Source organism: Cygnus olor, chromosome Z, assembly GCF_009769625.2.
Source record: "Cygnus olor isolate bCygOlo1 chromosome Z, bCygOlo1.pri.v2, whole genome shotgun sequence".
NCBI classification, from domain to species: Eukaryota; Metazoa; Chordata; class Aves; order Anseriformes; family Anatidae; genus Cygnus; species Cygnus olor.
The window spans coordinates 41,988,800-42,009,171 of NC_049198.1; the positions used below are offsets into that span (position 1 = coordinate 41,988,800).

Below are 20,372 nucleotides of genomic sequence, written 5' to 3' on the forward strand. Positions count from 1 at the left end.
TTACTCTGTCCCAGGTGCAACACCTGGCATTTACTTTTGTTGATCTTCGTGCTGTTGATGATTGCTCAATGCTTGAATCTATCTAGATCTCTCTGCAAGGCCTCTTGTCCTTCCACAGAGCCAACAGCACCTCCTAGTTTACTATCATCAGCAGACTTGCTAAGGAGACATTCCACTCCAGCATCTAGATCATTGATAAAAAATGCTGAACAGAACATGCCCTAGAATTGAGCTCTGTGGGAACACCACTAGTGACTGGCCATCAGCCAGGTTTTAGCCCCATTCACTACAACACTTTGAGTGCTACCATTCAGTCCGTTCATCCACCTGCATAGCATGAACCTGTTCATCTCAAAGTTGGACAATTTCTCCAGAAGGATGTTGTAAGGACTATTATCAAAGGCCTTATTAAAGTCCAGAAAGATTACATCTACTGCCTTCCCTTCATCCACTAAGTGGATGACCTTATCACACAAGGAGGTTGAATCACTAAGGCAGGACTTTCCCTTCATGAGCACACATTGACTATGCCTGATAATAGTATTGTTATTCAAATGCCTTTCAGCATCACCCAGGATAAACTTATCCATAACTTTTCCAAGGATTGAGGTTAGACTAACAAGCCTGTAGTTTCCTGGGTCTTCTCTCATGCCCTTTTTGTAGGTTGGAATGACACTGGCCTGCTTCCAGACTTCCCTAGACTTCTGGTAAATTGTTAAGAGGGTTCAGATAGCAGATAACATCTGCTAATTCCGTCAGTACTCTGGAGCAAATCCTGTCAGGTTCCCCGGACTTATGAACATTCAACTGATAAAACTGGTCCCTTACAATTTCAGTGGCCACAAATGTGAAGTCATTGCTGCCCCAGTCCTCCAACTCAGATGACCAGGCAGCCCAAGATCTATCGTTAATATTAAAAACTGAGGCAAACTTTTCCTTATCCCTATTTGTTCGGTGACCATCTTTATCAAGTATCAATCCAATGATTTCCTTTGACCTCCTCTTGCAATTGAAATACTTAAAAAGCCTTTTTTGTTGTCTGACACCACATTGGCCAATGTTAACTCAAGCTAAACTTCAGCTTTTCTTGTTTTCTCCCTACAAATGTTAACTGCAGTTCTGTAATTGTATTGGTTTTACATGGCAAGGTTTTGATAGTGAGGGGTTGCAGTGGTGGCATCTGTTAGCAGAGACCAGCAGCTGCCCATTGTCACAGCAGAGCCAGCTCCAGATGGCTCCAAAAGGGACCCACTGCTGGCCAGAGCCAAGCCAGAGAGAGGCACTGGTTGGGCCTCTGGGACAGCATACTGAAAAAAGGGAAAAAAAATGCTTCGCAATAGCAGCTGGGAGAGCAAGGAGTGAGAACCAGCCCTGCAGCCCCCAAGGTCAGTGCAGAAGGAGGGCAGGAGGTGCTCCAGGCACGCAGCAGCAGTTCCCCTGCGGCCTGTGGACAGGCCCCTGGTGGAGCAGGCTGTCCCCCTGCAGCCCATGGGTCCCACACGGAGCAGATCTCCACGCTGCAGCCCATGGAGGAGCCCCCGGTGGAGCAGGTGGAGGTGGCCTGGAGGAGGCTGCGGCCCATGGAGAGCCCCCGCAGGAGCAGGCCCCAGGCCGGAGCTGCAGCCCGTGGAGAGGAGCCCACGCAGGAGCAGGGGGTCTGGGGGGAGCTGCCACCCATGGGGGACCCGTGCTGGAGCAGTTTGCTCCTGGGGGATGGACCCCATGGTACGGAGCCATGTGGGAGCAGTGCTTGAAAAGCTGCTGCCTCTGGGCAGCCCCCACAGGCTCAGTTCAGGAAGGACGGCATCCTGTGGGAGGGACCCCAAGTGGAGCATGGGCAGAGAGTGACCATGAAGGAGTGACGAAGACACAGCGTTAGGGATTGACCGCAGCCCCCATTCCCCGTTCCCCTGCACTGCTCAGGGGGAGGAGGTAGAAGAGGATGGATGGGAGGAAGGTGGTTTTTAGTTTGTTTTTACTTTTTTACTGCTCTAGTCTGTTAGTAATAGGCAATAACTTATTTTAACCTCCCTATGCTGAGCCTGTTATGCCCATGACGATAATCAGTGAGTGATCTCCCTATCTTTTTCTCAACCTGTGAGCCCTTCTCATTGTACTTTCTAACTCTTTTCCTGTGAGGAGGTGGAGTGAGGGAGTGGTTGTGGTGGAGTTCGGCTTTCCAGCAGGATAGAACCACCACAATAATCTCCCTGTGAAGCCTGATCTTGTTTCCAGAGATCATCTGGTGTTTTGTTTGTTTGTTTTGTTTTTGGTTTTTTGGTTGTTTGGTTGTTTGGTTGTTTGGGTTTTGTTTTTGTTTGTTTGTTTTTCTGGCCAAGCTCTACAAGGAGTTCTCTGTACAGCCAAGCCAGTCTTCATCACTTCCAACACAATGGGAGTGCCTGTTCCCATGCTTTTAAAAGGTGGTTCTTAAAAAATGACCAACTCTTATGGACCCCTAAGCTCTCTCAAGCAGATTCCCAAGGGATACTACTAACTAGCTCTGGGAGCAGGTTAAAATTTGCTATCTTAAAATCCAGGATGTCAACCCTTTCTGATGATTTTTCTTATTACACCAAAAAAAAAAAATTTAACTCAACTATTTCATGATCACTGTTGCCATGACAGCCACCTACCACCACATCTCTCCCAAGGCCTTCTCTGTTCTCAAACAACAGGTCCAGGAGGGCATCTTTCCTACTTTGCTCACTAAGTACTCGTGACAGTAAGTTATCTTCAACATTCTTTAGAAATGTCCTAGATTTGCTTATCACAGCATTAAAATATTCCCTGTCTATGTCTAGGAAGTTGAGATCCCCATAAGGACAAGGGCTACTGATCCAGAGATTTCTCCTAATAGCCTATAGAATAACTCACCTGTGCGGGCAATCAATAGTAGACACCCACCATGACATCAGCTTTGCTATCCATCCCCTTAATCCTCATCCAGCAGCTCTCTACTGCATCACACCTATCTTCAACGGCTGTACAATCTAACCTCTACCATACACACAGTGCAACACCTCCACCTTGCCTGCCCTGCCTATCCCTCCTAAAGGCTCCTGATAGGCCTCCATCCCAGCACTCCAGTCACGGGATGCATTCCACCAAGTCTCGTTAATACCAGTGATATCATAGCTCTGGGAAAGGACCAACGCTTCCAGTTCATACCAGTCATTCCTCATGCTGCTTTATGTTGGTATACAAGCATTTCTGGTGTGCTCCTACATCAGCAGTACTCCCTGGAACAGCGTAGATGTTCTCCTCAGCCTTGGCAGACAGCACTGTACCATTCCTTGCCTTATCTTCAGTGTTCTTAGTAACTCTCCTAAAAATATTGTTTTCTTGTTTTAGCTTTTAAAAAAAATTCTTTTAAATACACTTCAGAATCTAGTGCCTAGCTTCTGTTCCTGTTGATCTCTAATACAAACACCTTCAATAAAGTGATAGAGATCTTAAAATACTTAAAAAAAAAAAAATAGTTAAAATTTTTGCCCCATTGCTCCCATTAGGTTTTTCCAGATGTGCTGACAGCTGGCTTAAATGAGAAACAAACTCTCTTCCTGAAACTTTCTTTTTCCTCTGCTTTATATTCTGATGCGCACAGAACCATATCCTCTTATCCTTTGTTTTGGTGAACTAAATAGGTTATGCCCTTCCTAATATTGTCTAAAAAAAGCTTTCCATTCTCTTGATCATACAAATACTCCTCCTGCTTTATTTAAATTAATCATTCTTGAAAGCAGACAAGCTAGATCAGAATAGCTGAGGCCTCATTAGGATGTAATTACATTAATACATTCCTGAAAATACAATCCTAAGGAACAGACTGTGTTTGCTTTTATCATTGCTACATCATGCTGGTGGCATATTGCCAAAAACAGACCAGGCAATGCTCATTTTATTCATTGTCCTATACTTCTTTTCCTTTGGGGCATGTATATTGTCACACACATTGTTAAACTCTCCAAATCATAGAATATCCCGACTTGGAAGGGACCCACAAAGATGACTGAGTCCGACTCATGCTCCACTCCTCCTCATGAGGAAGCTGTAGGCCTCCATGAGGTCTCCCCTCAGTCCACTCTTCGCTAAGATGAACAAACCAAGCGACACTCTCTTAATAGTTTTGTCCACCTTCTATTATGGTGCCCCAAACTGCACACAGCACTCAAGTTGAAGCCACACCAGCACAGAGCAGAGCTGGACAATTCCTTCCCTTGACCGACTGGAAATGTCGTGCCTGATGCACCCCAGGGTACAGTTGGCCCTCCTGGCTGCCAGGGCACACTGCTGGCTCATGTTCAACTTGCCAGCAACCAGAACCCCCCCATACCTTTCCACAGAGCTGCTCTCCAGCTTCTCAACCCCCAGTCTGTGCATATAGCCAGGGTTGCCCTGTCCGGCACCTGTTAAGTTTCACACAGTTAGTGACCACTCTGTCCTCTGGGTCTGTCAAGATCTCTCTGCAAGGCCTCTTTATCCCCAAGGGAGTCAACAGCTCCTCCCAATTTAGCATCATCTGCAAACTTAGTGTGTATTCACCTCTTCCATCCAGATCATTCACAAAAAAAAATGATGAGAACTATTCCCAACATGGAGCCCTGGGAATCCCACTAGTGACTGGCAGCCAGCCTGATGTGACCCCATTTATTATAACCCTTTGAGCTCAACCCATTAGCCAACTGTTCACCCATCATATTATTTATTTGTCTAGCTGTATGCTGGACATTTTGCCCAGAAAGATACTGTGAGATATTGAAAGCTTTGGTAAAAATACAAAAAGATTACATCAGATAGATTCCCCTGGTCAACTAGGTGGGTAAACTTGTTGTAAAAGAAAATTAAGTTAAGCAGGACTTTCTCCTCATGAACCCATGCTGGCTATGACCAATGACTGCTAAAACTATGAAGAAGATTATTCTGGAAGATAGTGACAAACACTTGAAAGACATTGCAATCACTGAAGTGAGACTGACAGGCCTGTGATTACCAGGTCTTCTTGCTTAATCTTCTTGAGTATCTGGACAACAGTTGCCAGCTTCCAGTTGACTGGGACCTCCCCAGATTCCCAAGACCACTGACAGATGAGAGACATCTCATGATGGTATCTGCCAGCTTTTTCAGTACCCTGGGATAAATCCTATCTTGCCCAATAGACTTATGTGCATTCAGACACAGCAGCAAATTCCACACAAGTTCAGAGTTGGGTTTAGGATGAATTATCATCTCCCTTCAAAGCAATTGTTCTCAGTCAAATCACCAAATCTAACTTTAGAAAGAAGCTCTTTTTAAACAAACTACAAATGGATCTTTTGTTTTCAAGCAAGACACACAGTGAATTGCACTTACAGATCTTTACTGAACTATATCTTTTACTTGCTGCAGCTTAGCTCTTTAACCACATACTTCAACAACCAAACTTTGCAATTACAGAAGAGTATTTTTTTTGTTTTGATTTGTTTTTGATTTCAGCAAGCTAAACTCACAACTACCAAAATATAAAACCATGGGTAGAATCATTACTTAACCTCATCATTTCAATACTGTGATTTCTTCTAGTTTTCTACTGATCCAGTTGCTGATCAACTTCATCTAGCTACAATGCTTGGGCCCCAGCATACTTATTCATAATGTACCATGCCTGTGATAGTACTGGAGACTGTTGGTTAGCATGTGTTTAAGATCAGACAAAGATCAGAATAGTCTTCTATTGATGGGAGAAAAAAAATGCAATAATAGTTTCACAGTTTTCCTGCATCCAGCTGGGAGGTACTTGTGTATCTGATACAGAGATAAAACTCAGGTAAGCAAACCACAGCAAGATCACAGATTCAAAGAGACCTAGATGTCATAAAACCAGTATTTCTTTACTATAACACTTGTCTCATTCTAGTTCTTAGGACAGGGTTTGTTGCAAGTAAACATCTGTTCTGAGGGGAAGCATTATGTACATAAATGTCTAGAAATGCAACAGAACAGCACAAAGAAGGGACAACAGAAGATAGTGTATTTGAAAACAACTTATTTTCATGAGTTGTAATAAACCTAAAAGAAAAGTGTATGCTGCTTTCAACTCATCATCCAGGGAATTTAAGTCTGTTTTAAGCAATGTCCCACATAATTTAATGCCATTCATGTCCTAATTCATAAGAGAATTTAAAATCAAGAACTAATACCTAATTAGAGAAGTTATAAATATGCTTTAAAACTTTGGAGTAATTATAAATCAGCATTCAAAAACACACATATAGAAAACGTAGGATTGAGAACTTTGCTTAACAAAATTCAGCTGAAGAGAGGGCCAGCTGATATAAAACATACTATGACACAAGACGGCCACAGTATTCTCAGGCACTGAATAGAAAGTGAAATGAGAACATAAGATTTTTTGGGGGGTAAGAACGTTCAGAGTTTTCTCAATATTTCACTAGCAGCCAAGAGCAAACTTAAGCTTCAGTATAAAATATAATCTTTCATTAACATTACACAGAATTAACTATACTGTAAGATGTAAACGGGCAATTGTACAGCCAACAAGGATAGGGTACTCCAGCATTTCCTTGATAAAAAGGCAAACTGTATAATATATGATATAATAGGCACATCAGAGTAACTTTTGGTTTTCTCCAGTGCACCATTATTTTTTGCAGTAGTCTGCCAAAAAAAGTTAATGTTTTTACTAAAATCACCCCTCTATGCTGTTCAGTAAAATAAACTTTACCACAGCAATTTTTGAATGACTGTCAGAGAAAGAACTAACAGAAATAACTACTCATTAAGTCCTACCTAATTATTGTTTAATCCAGCAGTCCACCTACATTTTCAGTCAATTCCAACCAGGTTAAAACCTCTATAATTTTACTGATCATGAATGATCAAGTACACTGGGCAAAACAATAGCTAATTATTCTGCAATTTTTTTAATTTTAAAATGAGAATGTAGTGGAAATTACCTGTTGCAGCTTTGCAAAGCAATTCCAGTTCCGTAAGTCTGAGAAGAGAGTGCTGATTCCAGTGATTTTTGAGACAACTAATTTGGGTATAGCAAGAGATACCCAAAAAAATGTGTTTCTCTTCCTCAATCATAGCAGTGAATCCACAGATTAAATGCCATTATATGCCCTCCATATGCAAAGTCCTATTTAAATCTTAAACCAGAGACCAGCAGAATCACAGACGGAAGAAGCACTTCTGAGTTTCACTGTTGGCTCCCTGTGTTGACCATCCCTTCCCACTGTCACACAGTAAAATTCATCTGAAACCAAAAAGGGAGTGGCTGTAGCAAAGCACCTATAGAACACAACCTGAAGGACGACCTTCCTCCTAGGAGAGAAGACAATTCACTGTCCACATAACTACTGTGAGCAGAGGCCTGTAGAATTTACTCTGCAAATATAAGGATGCTCACAGACAGAACTAACCTGAAGAACTCCCCGCAACCTAGAATGACTGTTTATCTATTAAGCTCAACAGGATTCCTGCCTACCTGTCCCAGGAAACATATTCTTTTTTTAAAGAAAGAGAGAATCCCCAAATTCCAGTGCACTGCCATAGCCTAGAGCTACCCTGAGTCATGTCTATAAATCTTTTCTACGTTCAGTACCCGGGAGAATTACACAGATCAGAATACATCAATTTACCTGAAACTAAATACATGAACTGAGGGAAAAAATAATCTAATAATGCTACTTCAGGAATCTCTATGGATTATGGTCGGAGTATAATCCATCAGAGATACATAACTTTGCATTAGAACTATTCTGTTTGTTGAAAAAAAATCAAGTTAGCATTAGTTAAAAGCAAACGTAGTCAGAGTTTATATACATACCCTCTGCTTCTCAGGGTCAACATATCGAATGCCAAAATAGTCTTTTTCCAGCAAGCTGTAATAGTTGCAGATGTGATCTATGAGAAACTGACCTTTAGTTTCCCTCTGTAAAAAGAAAAAGAATTGATATATTATTCTGAATATTCTAAACTTGCTGGCTATAATAAACTTTAATTACATATAATCAAAGTGTCAAGGAAAACATCACATGGCATTTAGTGTTATTCACATGAGGACAAGGGTCTGAGAATTCATCTCCTCTAAAAGACGCAACAGATTAGTGATCAATATACTCTCTGCACATTAACAAATTGATTCCTTAAGAAAATGCCATCGCCACTTCTGCCTCGGGAAAACTCATGGTACTCTAATAGCAGCACATTTATAACATTTTAATATGTAGCCATATGTCCACTTGATGCTCTAATGGCATAACAGTTATTTACATACAGAATTTCAAAATTGTGTGTGGCTTTTTGAGTCCTCAAGCACTTTTGGGAGCAAGTATCTTACTGGATCCACACACAATGTCCACAGCAAGGAAGACCTGATACTTAATTCCCAGCTAGCACTACAGTACAAGGAAGAAATGCACAGATGAATGACTGGATGTTTTCATCTTTGCATTGTCACTGAATAACAGCAACCATGAGGATACTTGCCATACACATGATGTTTAGTTAATGACCTCATTTTTTGTTTCTGCTTTTCTTCAATGTTAATACTATATTGCATGTCTCCTTAATCTACTGCCTGGTACAGAGAACTGACATAAATCTTCACATTTCTTCTTACTCAAGCAATTTGTGGTGTATTTTTTTCCATATTGTTACCAAAAAAACGACGCCTGTGAGTATCAACAGGGGGGCAAAGCTGTTCATAGTCCATTCTTAGCAGGCAGAAGTGCTTCCCTCTGTCACAGAGCCTCTGCATTTCTGTCCCTCTTTCTACTGGAGTCTTTGTACTTAACTCTTTAATGTCTACAAAATCAAAACTGTATGGGATATGTAATCACCATAGATTCAAAAATGTTTAATTGTTCCTCCAAATGATTCCTTGAAAACTGGATGCTATGGCTTATTCAACAATTAAGAAGTTATGTGGAATTTAAAATGTGAACAGCATGGCTGGACAAAAAACAAAGTAGTCCCTTACAAAACTGGACATCATTTTCATCTGCACTTTACACAGGAGCAGCTGAGGCAAGAACAGTGCTGTTACCTGTCCAAGGTCATGATCTAAAGAGCATAATGATCTAAAACGATCTATAAATGATCTAAATGGCCTTGTGACCACCACCATCCAGTAAGACTTACTACTTCCCACAAAAAAGAAAAAAAAAACCAAGATGTGCTTCAAGACTACACAAGATGTGCTTCAAGACTGGAATGTTACACAGACAAGAACATCACTGCACTATTTTGATAACTGTTTTGTTACTTTTGCAATTAATAAGATACTCTCTGTCATGGACATAGTTGCTTGTCCCTCCACTTCCATCAGTGAATAAATAAACTAAATAGAAAGCACCCTCAGTTAAGCCACCACCAGAGTGCCACACAGCCTTTCCCATGCACCAGTGGCTGCTGCACTGTCCCTCTCCTCGCCCCATGGACTTTCTGTCCTCCTGAGGTCACCTCCAGCCACAAGGAAACCACTCATTTCTCACCAGATGTCTTTTCCTCAGTGTGGGGCCTCTGCTTTTCTCCCCTCTTGCACCACTCCATTCTTCTGCTCCCTTCTACCTCCTACGTATTTACCTTTCACTGTGCCTCCTTTACTCTTCTACACGCTACACCTTGCCCAGAGGATATCACTGCCTTGTCTGCACCATGGTATTTCTGCACTTTGTTTTCCTATTTTTAAACAGCCAGTGGCAAGAGATGTTAACCCAGTTTGTCTGTTTCTGTACATGCTCATTCAACCTCTTGCTTTGCACCCTGCGTGACTACCTTCCTCCTTTGCAACATAGCAACAACTCATTTCCTTTTCTAATTGTTTCTCTCCAGCTTCCGGTCACTTAAAAAAAATTACTTCTTTGGTGTTAAAAATGATTAACAGAAACACTGGCTTTTCATACTGTATGCAGTAACAGGTAAGGGCATGCTAGTGACAGCGTAGAGAAAACTCTCCTTAAAAGGCAAAGCCTTTATCAAAGGCTGGAAAGTACTTAAAGAAGATTGCTGCTCTCCCTGTGACTGAGAGAAATAAAAAAACTCCTTCAGGTCTGTATCTTAATGAAGTATTTTCTAGCTTAAAATCTTAGAAGTCTCTGCAAACTTATATGACTGTGCTACAAGCAAGAGCATCAAAATATTAAGGCAAGAATTGCACAGTGACATTTCAATACATAGGCAGTAAGAAAAAACGTGAACACAGATATGAAACTTCAGTTCCACATGCTTTTAAGATAAACATACAATGAACTAAATTATACTGGAGAATAAAAGCTCTTAGGTGACTCAGGTACAGTTGAACATGAAAATAGATTTTATTGACAACAGCATATAAAATAAATTCAATTTTTAGAACACTGTAAATGAGGAAAATGGACTAATCAGATTTTCATCTGACAGTAGTAAAGGGCATTACTGGAAGAACAGTCAATAAATCTGCTCAGCCCTATAGGTTCACATTCCAATCCATTCATTTAACAAGTCCTTGGCTTCATCCACATAAATAATCATAAAACAACATTTGAGTTCTTGAGGAATCTGATAAAAGGAGAGGACACATACTGTGTTCTTCAGTCCAATAACAAAGCTCCCTTTCTTAAATGAATTGCTGCCCTAATTTTCTTGCTTGAAAGGTAGATGATAGAAATCAACCGAACAAAAAAGAGCAAACAAAAGCCTCCAAGCTAAATTCATGCTCTAGGAATTCTTAAACCTTCCACAGATAAATAAAAGGGACTAGTTAATATGTCCACCCTGTGTTAATATACACTTCAGTTAATAGCACTACTCAGTCAGGCTTCCGGATCCACCTTTCATTACGAGGTATAAGAAAAGATTCTAAATTGACCAAAGTGGTTAAGTAGGTACATACATAATGTGCTCTCATTAGAAATACTGTTTTAACTACTCCACTATTTTGTTTTCAAAATATCTGGTATTTGAAAAAATTCTGATCATATTTCACACACAAAATACAAATACTCAATGTGGCACAGAGCACCTCAAGTTTGAATTCAAAACTGTGTGTCAAGAGGGGTGGGCAATGGTTGTTCTTTTTGTTTACTGCAAACAGCATCCATAAACATTTTCTAGATTTCTCTAACAATGCTCCAAATTCTCCTGAGCTTTAGCATCTGATAATCTTTGCTGTCTCCTGTACTCTTTGATATACTTATTACATAGTATAGTACAAAAGAATACATTAAATCCAAAGCTTATCCTAATTTGTGAAAGAATATGGATAAATTAAATCAGGAACTATCAGTCATCCACAACAGAGCACAAGAATGGATTTGGGTCACAGAATAATGAATATAAAATATCGCCTGGAACTTCACACAGTTGCTATATGGCTTTCCAATTATATGATCCTGGTTTTTTTTTTGTTTTTTTGTTTTTTTAAGTGCTATACCAATAAAGCAGTTTGCTTCCAAAAATATTTTTATGCTACATCTCAGAACTTTGTCAGAACGAGACAAAAATGACATCATAAAAAAGCCATTATTTGAAATACCACTGAAAAATGTCAGCAGACCACAGGAATCTGAGAATAAAAATCAAGTCAGACTTCTAAAAGCTTTGAGGCTGATAATTATACCATATCTCACCCAGAAAATATCAAATATTCTCAAGTAGAGAAAAACAACCCAGGCAGAAACAACCATCACCAAAACATAGAAGCAAGAGAGCCAAAATATTATGGATTGCAATCAGTGCATTGTTTTCCATAACAGAATAAGAAGTTAATTAAACCACTTTTCTCTAGGTCTGTTAACTGAAATACAATATCTAGTCATCTCAACTGAGATATACTTTCTTTCAAACTTCTCTGACCCATACTCTAGGAAAAGTGTTTTTTCAAAAAGCCTTCAGGTCCTATAATGTATCCTTTCCACACATGCACAGGAAAATAAGGTTTAGGAGATTCCTATAAATAATTTGAAGAATAACTATCTTTTTTGTTCAGATAAGTAGGCACAAACAAGACATATGTTCTTCCTAAGGCTGCATTTGAGTATCTGACCTTAATACCACTAAAATGCCACAACAAACCCCTATACATATGCAAGGAATATCATACAATATAAATGACAGAATCCCTGAACAGGGATTGCAGATACTTGCAGATAACTGCTAAAATCTGTTTTTTAAGCCAGATCAAAGTTTTATTTTCTATGGGAACAAGTACGTGTTAAATTAAACTAACAGCTCTGGCAGAAATTTAAACAAGGGACATTCTCCACTCCAACAAAACACAGTCAAATACAGTCCTCCATCGATGAATGGACTCACAAGACAATCCTGCCTGCTTTTTACTCCTCAGCTCTAGGAACTGAGGAAGACACTGCAGAGATGTTTCATATTCACTGCCAGATACTATTTTTACTGTTTTCATTTCTGCAACTCTGCAAATACATGACTGAGAAACCCAGTTCCTTGGTAACTCCTATGTTATGCAGAAAATAGTCCAAAGGTCTCAGTGGCTCTTGGGCACTTTTAATCTAACACAAGAGTAATATTCCAAACTTGGGCTTGTTTTCGAGTTTTGTTGTTGTTGTTTTGTTGTTTGTTTCCTTGTTTTAATTCCTAGTTTCTTTGTGCACATTAAAAAAATCAGGGGAGAGTGTACCTTGTTCTGCCAATTCAAGCCTTCTCTGATGATGTAAAATGAAACCACAAAACATTTGTTCTTGTTTCACGATTCTGAAAGTAAGAGGAAAACCATTTATAGAAGTTTGAAATCTTACATTCAGTGGAATGAATTCTCTGTTTGCATTTGTTTCACTGTGAAGTTCTGGGTCTATTTATCTGCATGTTGTCACAAAGAAGCGTCATGAGCAGATTAAACAACACTTCTGCTCTGCTACCTAACCAGTGAAACCCTGCCAGCTGCGCTTATATCAGTCAGGAAGCCACTGACATCACTAAGCAGCAGCACATAGTTCTAAGCATAGCATTTATTTGTGCACGGGGGTTCAATCCTCATCCTACAAGTGTCTTTCCTTGTGTGAATAGCAACTAACTCTGCGTAAAGCTGATCATACAACAAAGTGTTTGCAAGACTAATGTAAATCTAACCTAAGAATAAAATAAAGCCACAATCAAACCAATATTTCTATGATTTAAATATTAGAAAATTCAGGCTCTCAGGCAAGACAGGAATAATGTTTGATTTTCTGATGCTCGCTTTCTTTAGTGTGACATATTTCAAAGTTCTCTAAGTTCTATGGACCTAAAAATCCTAAATACTTAAATTCAAGAACAACCATAACACCACCACTGAATGAAACCTAACCAGCTCAGAAAAACTGAGTGAAAAAAGAAGTTCCTAGAAGGTAAAAACATAACTCAGAAAGCAACTAGTTGAGCCCACTGAAAACTGAACTAGTACAACATCACACTTGACAAAAAGCAGCAGAGATTTACACAACTAAGCTGCTTCCTCACCTGCCACCTCTCTCATTTCTGACTCCTGTTTGGACACAGCAAAATCCTGCTCTGCTTTTTGCAAGAGAAACACCTCGACTCCCAACAGGCACACACCTGCCGTTTCACTCGTAATTATTCTGTGACTCGGTACTAGGTGCTACTCTCCTACACAGAAATGAAATGCAGCTGTAAAATGACACCTGGGTGCAATTCCCCATTAATTTCAGTTTTGGGGCAGCTGTCACCACGCTTGCATTTGTCTCCAGTGGCACAGTGATAAGCTCACCCGGCAGCACTGGTGGACGGGGCCACGTGTTACCTAACCAGTGTACCAGGTCTGGTTTAAAATCAACCCTTGGGAGCTGAATAGGGAGTGACAAGGGCACAGAGAAGGCAGGTACCTTGGTGTGCCTGAATTCTGCAGCACACTCAAACTGAATTTTTAAGTCCTGCCCAAACAGAAGCATCAAGAGAAGAATCCCAACCCTGCAACAACTGAAGGCAGCAAGGAGAAACAGGCTCAGCTCCAAGATGGCAATGGCCAACCCTAACACTGACAGCCCCCAGCACCTGAGCAAACTTCTCACAGCTCCTTTGATTTACGGAGTCACTGGGACTACCCATAACTGCAGCTACTCATGAGATGGAAGAAGCACTGGTAACCTTTGCCCTTACTGCTCCACCTTTTGGGACAGCGATAGGAACACACCACTGCAGACATTTAGCAAGAACTGAACATCACATAATCCCTTTGAAATATAAAGATTAAAACCACTCCCGATTCATTCCTGAAGTAAAATGCTATAACCTTTCAAAAGGATTTCCTGCCTTCTAATAATTGGTATCCTCCAATATTTTAAAGTACTTGCAAATACAATGGAAATCTATTATACACATTTAACTGGAAAGTTTTGTCAACTGTAATAAAGGCCAGCTGTATTTATTTTTTAATTAAAGTTGGGGAGGAGAAATGAACATTTCTTATCAAAACCTGACTTGGAACTGGCAGATTTCATTTTAGAAGCAAAGGATACATAACAGAATTTTCTTTTCTTTACAATGAGGAAATAATTGTATTTCTACAAAACTGAAATGGGGGGGGGGGGGGGGGGGGGGGAATGCTAGTACTAATAAAAAGATTTTAAAAAAAAGAACACTGCAATAAAGCAGTTGGCATTTATTTAATTACAAGAGTACTCTTCCATACACTACCTTGTATGACTTACCTCTTGCAAATGATATATTTCATTCTGTTTATTCAATTACCCAACCATAATTTGTATAAACATTTCCTAACACTAGAATGTAGTTGAAGATGAATTTTTTTTTTTAAGTCTGTGTCTGTAAATATATTTTCTTATGCATAAGTTTACTCATTTAACTACAAAACTTTATGGAATTAGGTTTTGTAAGAAGGTTTTACTTCCGTACGTCCCAGGTCTTTCCAATGAACTGCATCACTCATCTAATCCAGGAGAAATAATCAAAAAACATGCCCGCATAGCGAAGCTTCCATTATTTTTCTTTAACTGAAGAGAAAAAGGGGCACTCTATTACATTGTTGGAAATCCAGCCCTAATACCACCCCATTACAAATGTCAGCGACACGAAGCTGCATGACAAGACATGCTCAGGACTTGTGAGGATCTGAGGGATGTATTGGAAAATCCTCCTCTAAGAAGGAGAGTGACAACTAAACATTACTATGTTTAGTGCACAAAACAGAAATGTACCTTACGGTATCAAGACATACTACAGGAAGACTATACTTGCATCTTCAGGAAGTGAGTAGATAAGTGCATCTCACTCCTAAAAAGCCCCCCACTACAACCCATAACCAGAATACATGCTTCCCTTAGTTGCCATGCTTTCACAGCATGGCTTCAGCAGAGGCCTTCGCAGGAGCACATGCTGTAGAAATGCACACTGATGCAACAGCACCAACTCACTCAAAACTACAGGAAGCAGAGCTTTAGAGTTGAATTTTCATCTTATTTTACCCCACTTTGAAGCAGGAAAGGCTTTTTGGGAGAAAAGGGAGGGATGTAAATAAACAAGTGAAAGCATCAGAGTTATATTTCATAGAGAATTCAGCAGTCACCAGCGATAACCTTTGTCCACAAGAACACCTCAAGTCAGAGACAAACCACCATTACCACAGTTACACTGTAAAAGAACACCCATCCCATATGAGAAGCTGAGCATTATTTACAAATTGCATAAGCACAGAGGAAGCACTTAGCCTAAGGCTCTGACTTCAGCTGCTCTCTTCTACCTCTGGTTCCATGATATATGCTGTTCACCCAGGAAATAAGTCTCAAACAAGCCTACGAACTAGAATTTGTTATTCTAAAGAAACTTTTATTTATTTTTTTGTTGTTAAGAGAAAAAAAAAAAGTGAAAAAAATTAAGCTGCAAAAGCATTTGAACTGCAGGCTTTGCATTTCCCAGATTTCTGTAGTAAAGTTGTATTTCTCCCCAGTGATAACAGAAGATATGAACTTAAAAGAAACCATAGTGAGATTACTCCAAAGTGCAGTATTTCAAGAGAAAAATTTCAGGAGCTATTTGGAGGGGGGGGAAGGAGGAAGAACATACACAAAACAACAAATCTCACACCTACACTACAGCTTCCCACCCCCCGCAAAATGCCCAGTGGATTTATGTTAGCAGATATGCCAGAAATTAACAGAGGTGACATGACAATTTTTCACTCATAAAGGGTACTTCTCCATTTTCAAACTCATTTGCTAAGCTGAAATGAGTTTTGAAGAACATCATTTTTACAAAGATAGCAGTCTTTAAAGTCAGATTTCTGAGCTCTTAATTAATTATCAGTTTAGCCCCAAGTGCTATAAATTAATTAATAGACCTAAATTAAATCTGTCTATCTTCCCACTTTTTCATTTAGGCAACAAATAGACAAACACCATTCAAGGATAAGGGAGAAAGCAAGGAAAAAAGGAGAAAAGTGTCTATGCTGAGAAGGAAAAAGTGGAGAGCAATGACAAGGCTATATGTGTGAGAGCAGCTGTGGCGGCTCTATTAATCTTAAATGAAACTGCATAGCTAAATGTACGCAGCACTGAAAATTTACCCACAGGTATCTCCTGTACTGAGGTCACAAACGAATTTGTTGAAGACGGCTCCTCTTGCATGCTATCTCAGTTGGGAAATGAAGGACATTATATGAGGTTATGTATTTTTCATCCACACAACAGTGTATTTTTGCTCTCTGTTGAATTAGAGGTTATTGCAGGATGATACTGGTCAAATAATAAAGGATGAAAGAGAAAAAGAAACAACAACACCGTAGAAAAATTCCACTATGCCAGTCCATGCAAGGGAAACTATCATAAGTACAAAATCATATGTAAAATGGAAATTGTATTCTACTATGCAGTAAAATCTGGATGGCAGGAGTGAAAACAGATAACAAGAGAGAATATGCTTTCACACAATCAGCTCTCGACCTTACTGCTATTCTGCAAGTAAATTACTCTGACCCACTACTATATTATAAATGATAAAAAGAAATATTTATAGTTCGCGTACTGCAATTCTCTAAAGTTGCCACCAGTCTGGCAGGCAGGCACTAAAGAAACCACAAATGCGGTACTCATTTAGAGCACTCATCATTGTTTTCTGTCCTTCTGCACATGGGCAATACTTGGCCATTTAGGTTTTATGTCCCTGAAGCGATGGCCTCACAGAAGGCTTGCAGCATTAGCTGTTCACTTCTGGTAACAGCTTCCATTAGTGCAGGATTCGTGATGCCAACTGAGGCACTATTGATTTCTTAAAAGGAACTGAGTGCTTCTGTCAGTAAAACTTCCGATCATTTTACACAATTCCCAGTATTTTTTGACAAAGCTAACGCTGCCTTCTTTCTTGTATCCTGAAAATCAAAACTAACTTGGAAGATGCAGCTAGCAGGCACCGTCGCACCTCATCCAGCAAACCAAATGACAGATCCCAAGACGGAGGTCTCAGCCCTTATCTACAGAGCAACCTAAAAGCCAAATCAGGTTTTAGACAAAAGATTCATGATGTCATCAGGTATGGGTTGATGGTCAGAAACACTTCTCTGGACTCCAGGCATTTCTGAATCTTTTCAGTGCGTGAAAAATATTCAGACTGATGAGGGACAAGAGCACCCTGTTGCTTTCCAGAGCTCAGCTGAACACGCTGAACCCAAGCCATGGTGAGGGTCACGCAGGAGCAGCCACACTGCTGTTTCCACACTAAACGGAAAAGCAGGACTGCAACAGAGAAGGGCAAGCTGGATAAACAGATAAACAGAGCTATGCAGCTGCTGTTGCCACAGGGCAGCTGAAGCCCCTGGTAATGGCACCTCCATGCATCTCCCCAGAGCTGGGGCTACTCCCCACATCCCTCTCCTCTGCTCGGGGAATTGCAACACTGCTTGTGCATGCACAGGGTGGAAAGGAAGGAGAAAGAAATGGAATATCATGGAAGATAATCCCTGGAGGCAGAGACAGGAAAAGTGCTGGATTAATGCCCATTTGAAAAGCTATCAGAGTGATGTGTGAGGCTAAAAGCTTACACAAAAAGCAGAATATATGACTAGATATTATGGGAGTCCAACCCACCATTATGTGGATTACTCCAGAATCACAAGCCCAGCTGTGTAGGTAGTGGTCTGGGAATATCAACTGAGAAGCACGCTGAATCTCTCCAAGTGCTGCAAATCAGAGATAACGTCTCCTGACAGGCAAGACCCTCAACCACAGTGATGAACTCAACAGCTCCCAGTGAACCAGCTGAAAGTACAGTTCATACACTAATCTAATGTGATAAAGGCCTAGGTGAAACCTTTTGGGTAGCTGAGGAAGCCTCACCATGCCATGCACTTGAATTGTCTGATAGTCATACCATATAATCATATCATAATGCTTCAGAGGATACCCATCACAATACCTTCAGAGGATATCCAAAAAGATTATTATAGATTGGAAGAGGGTGGGGACACACAAAAATCCCTCCCACCTCTTAGTAATTTAGTATTCATCAACACACTTCGCCTTTCAAATACTCATCTGGCTCACCTGTCCATGGCAAATAACTCCTTTTATGAGAAAACTATTTGGTCTTTATCAGTATTACACTATGCTCTCTCACTTTTCCCATGTGTTTTGACTGCAGAAATTTCATAACTTTAGGAGCACACTGAGTCATTTCCCACTTGCTAAAGTGTTTTATCCGGTTATACTCTTTAGGCACGGAGTGAACTGAAAGAAATTTTTTACCACCAAAAAAAAAAAAAAAAAGTTATACATATATATATATATATATATGTATCTCCAAACTGCTTAACTAGTGCTTCATAGACACACACATATATGAACTTATTTTCCTATCAGAAATAATAATACAAAATGAACTTTTTCATCAATACTTCCCCCTCCTGTCCCCTGCATCCTTGTAAATGCCAGATGTTAAAGTCCTGTTGAGAAGCAAAACAAACATGAAATTTGCAAGATTAGACATCCAGTTTTCAGAAAAGCAGATTTATGTTAGATTAAAAACTATGGAGAATAGAAGTATTCCAGAAGCATTCCTTGGATAGAGTGCCTATACCAATGCACCCCAATATGTTTAATAAAAGTCAGCTGTTGGCATCAGAGGAGGAACTCATTCTCTGTGCCATATAAGCTTCTCTCTCTGTGCCAAAAAAAAATGTTCTCAGCTCGCAGTTTTTTTGTAGTAGGGGGAGTTGGATTGATTTTTTTCTTTCTTTCTCTTTTTATGGAGGTCATTCAGTCCTTGAAAGCCACACGAACTGCCTCATTAGCACTACCTAAAATAATACCTCTATTTGGTAGCACAGTCAGAACAAATCCCCCTTCCGTTTCTAATCATCACCCATGATATTACAGTTATGGTAAATATTTTGTGATTCTTTGAAGAATGATTAGATATAAACCAGATTTAAAACAGAACTTACTTCTTAATTTATTTTAAATATCACTACGAAAGACACAAGACAAACATCTTAAATAATAGGTGGCAGAAATCCAAGCAAAGGATTCTACAGGCTTGTTCCATTAACTGCAGCTGCAGAAAGAAGATAATAAAGCAATACATTTTACAGGTCCTATAGCAAATGAATTGTTCCTCTTACTGGATTTCACTCTTCTCCCTTACTCAGTCAGATTCATGTTCATTTTTGTCCTTTTCCCAGACTCCCTGTTTCCACTAACTCAGCAGAGTAATAGAAAGACGAAACACAAACTGACCTTTCTTTTTGCTGTTTCAGTAATTGCTCTATTTTCTACGTCTTTGATACCTACTACATATACGCTATTAAAATGCATATTTTTTGACTGAATCGGGAACTCTTGACACTTGATTGGTTCTCAGTAGTAGTTACTCTTGATTCATCTGAAATAAATCCTATGATACTGCAAACATTTCTTACACCTAGAAAAAGGAAAGCAAAGTCCTGAATTACATACCAAATGACATCTCATAGCACAGCTACGCTTTTCCCAATTCAAGCCATGATCTCACAAAAACACCGTGGATAGCAATTCACAATACATTTTGCTGTCTTACAACATTTTAGCTGTACACCAAACCTCAGAATATACTTCTAAACAAAACTAACACAGAGTTGTTTGACATACTCCACAGCAGACAACATTTAACAAAAGCATTTTAAAGACATTCAGTTATGGTATATATGTAAAGGATCTTTATAAACACTAACCATTTTCCCTTAATTGTCCCTCTTCCCTATTACAACTGAACACATGTAGAAGATAACTCATTAAAATAAGAAAAGACCAGAGGAAGTTACTGAACAGGAACACCTGTATTCATTTAATTGTTGGATAAGAAAGACACATAGTGAAAACTATGTTCTGTAGGCAATAAAGCAGTGCATAATTCTCCCAAGCAAGTCTCTTCAG

General features: G+C 39.8%; 1 protein-coding gene across 1 annotated transcript in view; it reads right to left on the reverse strand.

Moving 5' to 3' along the window:
* Positions 1 to 20,372, reverse strand: part of FRMD3 (FERM domain containing 3) — a 152,403-nt gene that overhangs the window by 81,327 nt on the left and 50,704 nt on the right. The window contains exon 2 of the mRNA XM_040540488.1: positions 7,832 to 7,936. Within this exon, the coding sequence (XP_040396422.1) occupies positions 7,832 to 7,936 (105 nt within the window). The remainder of the gene's footprint in view (positions 1 to 7,831; positions 7,937 to 20,372) is intronic.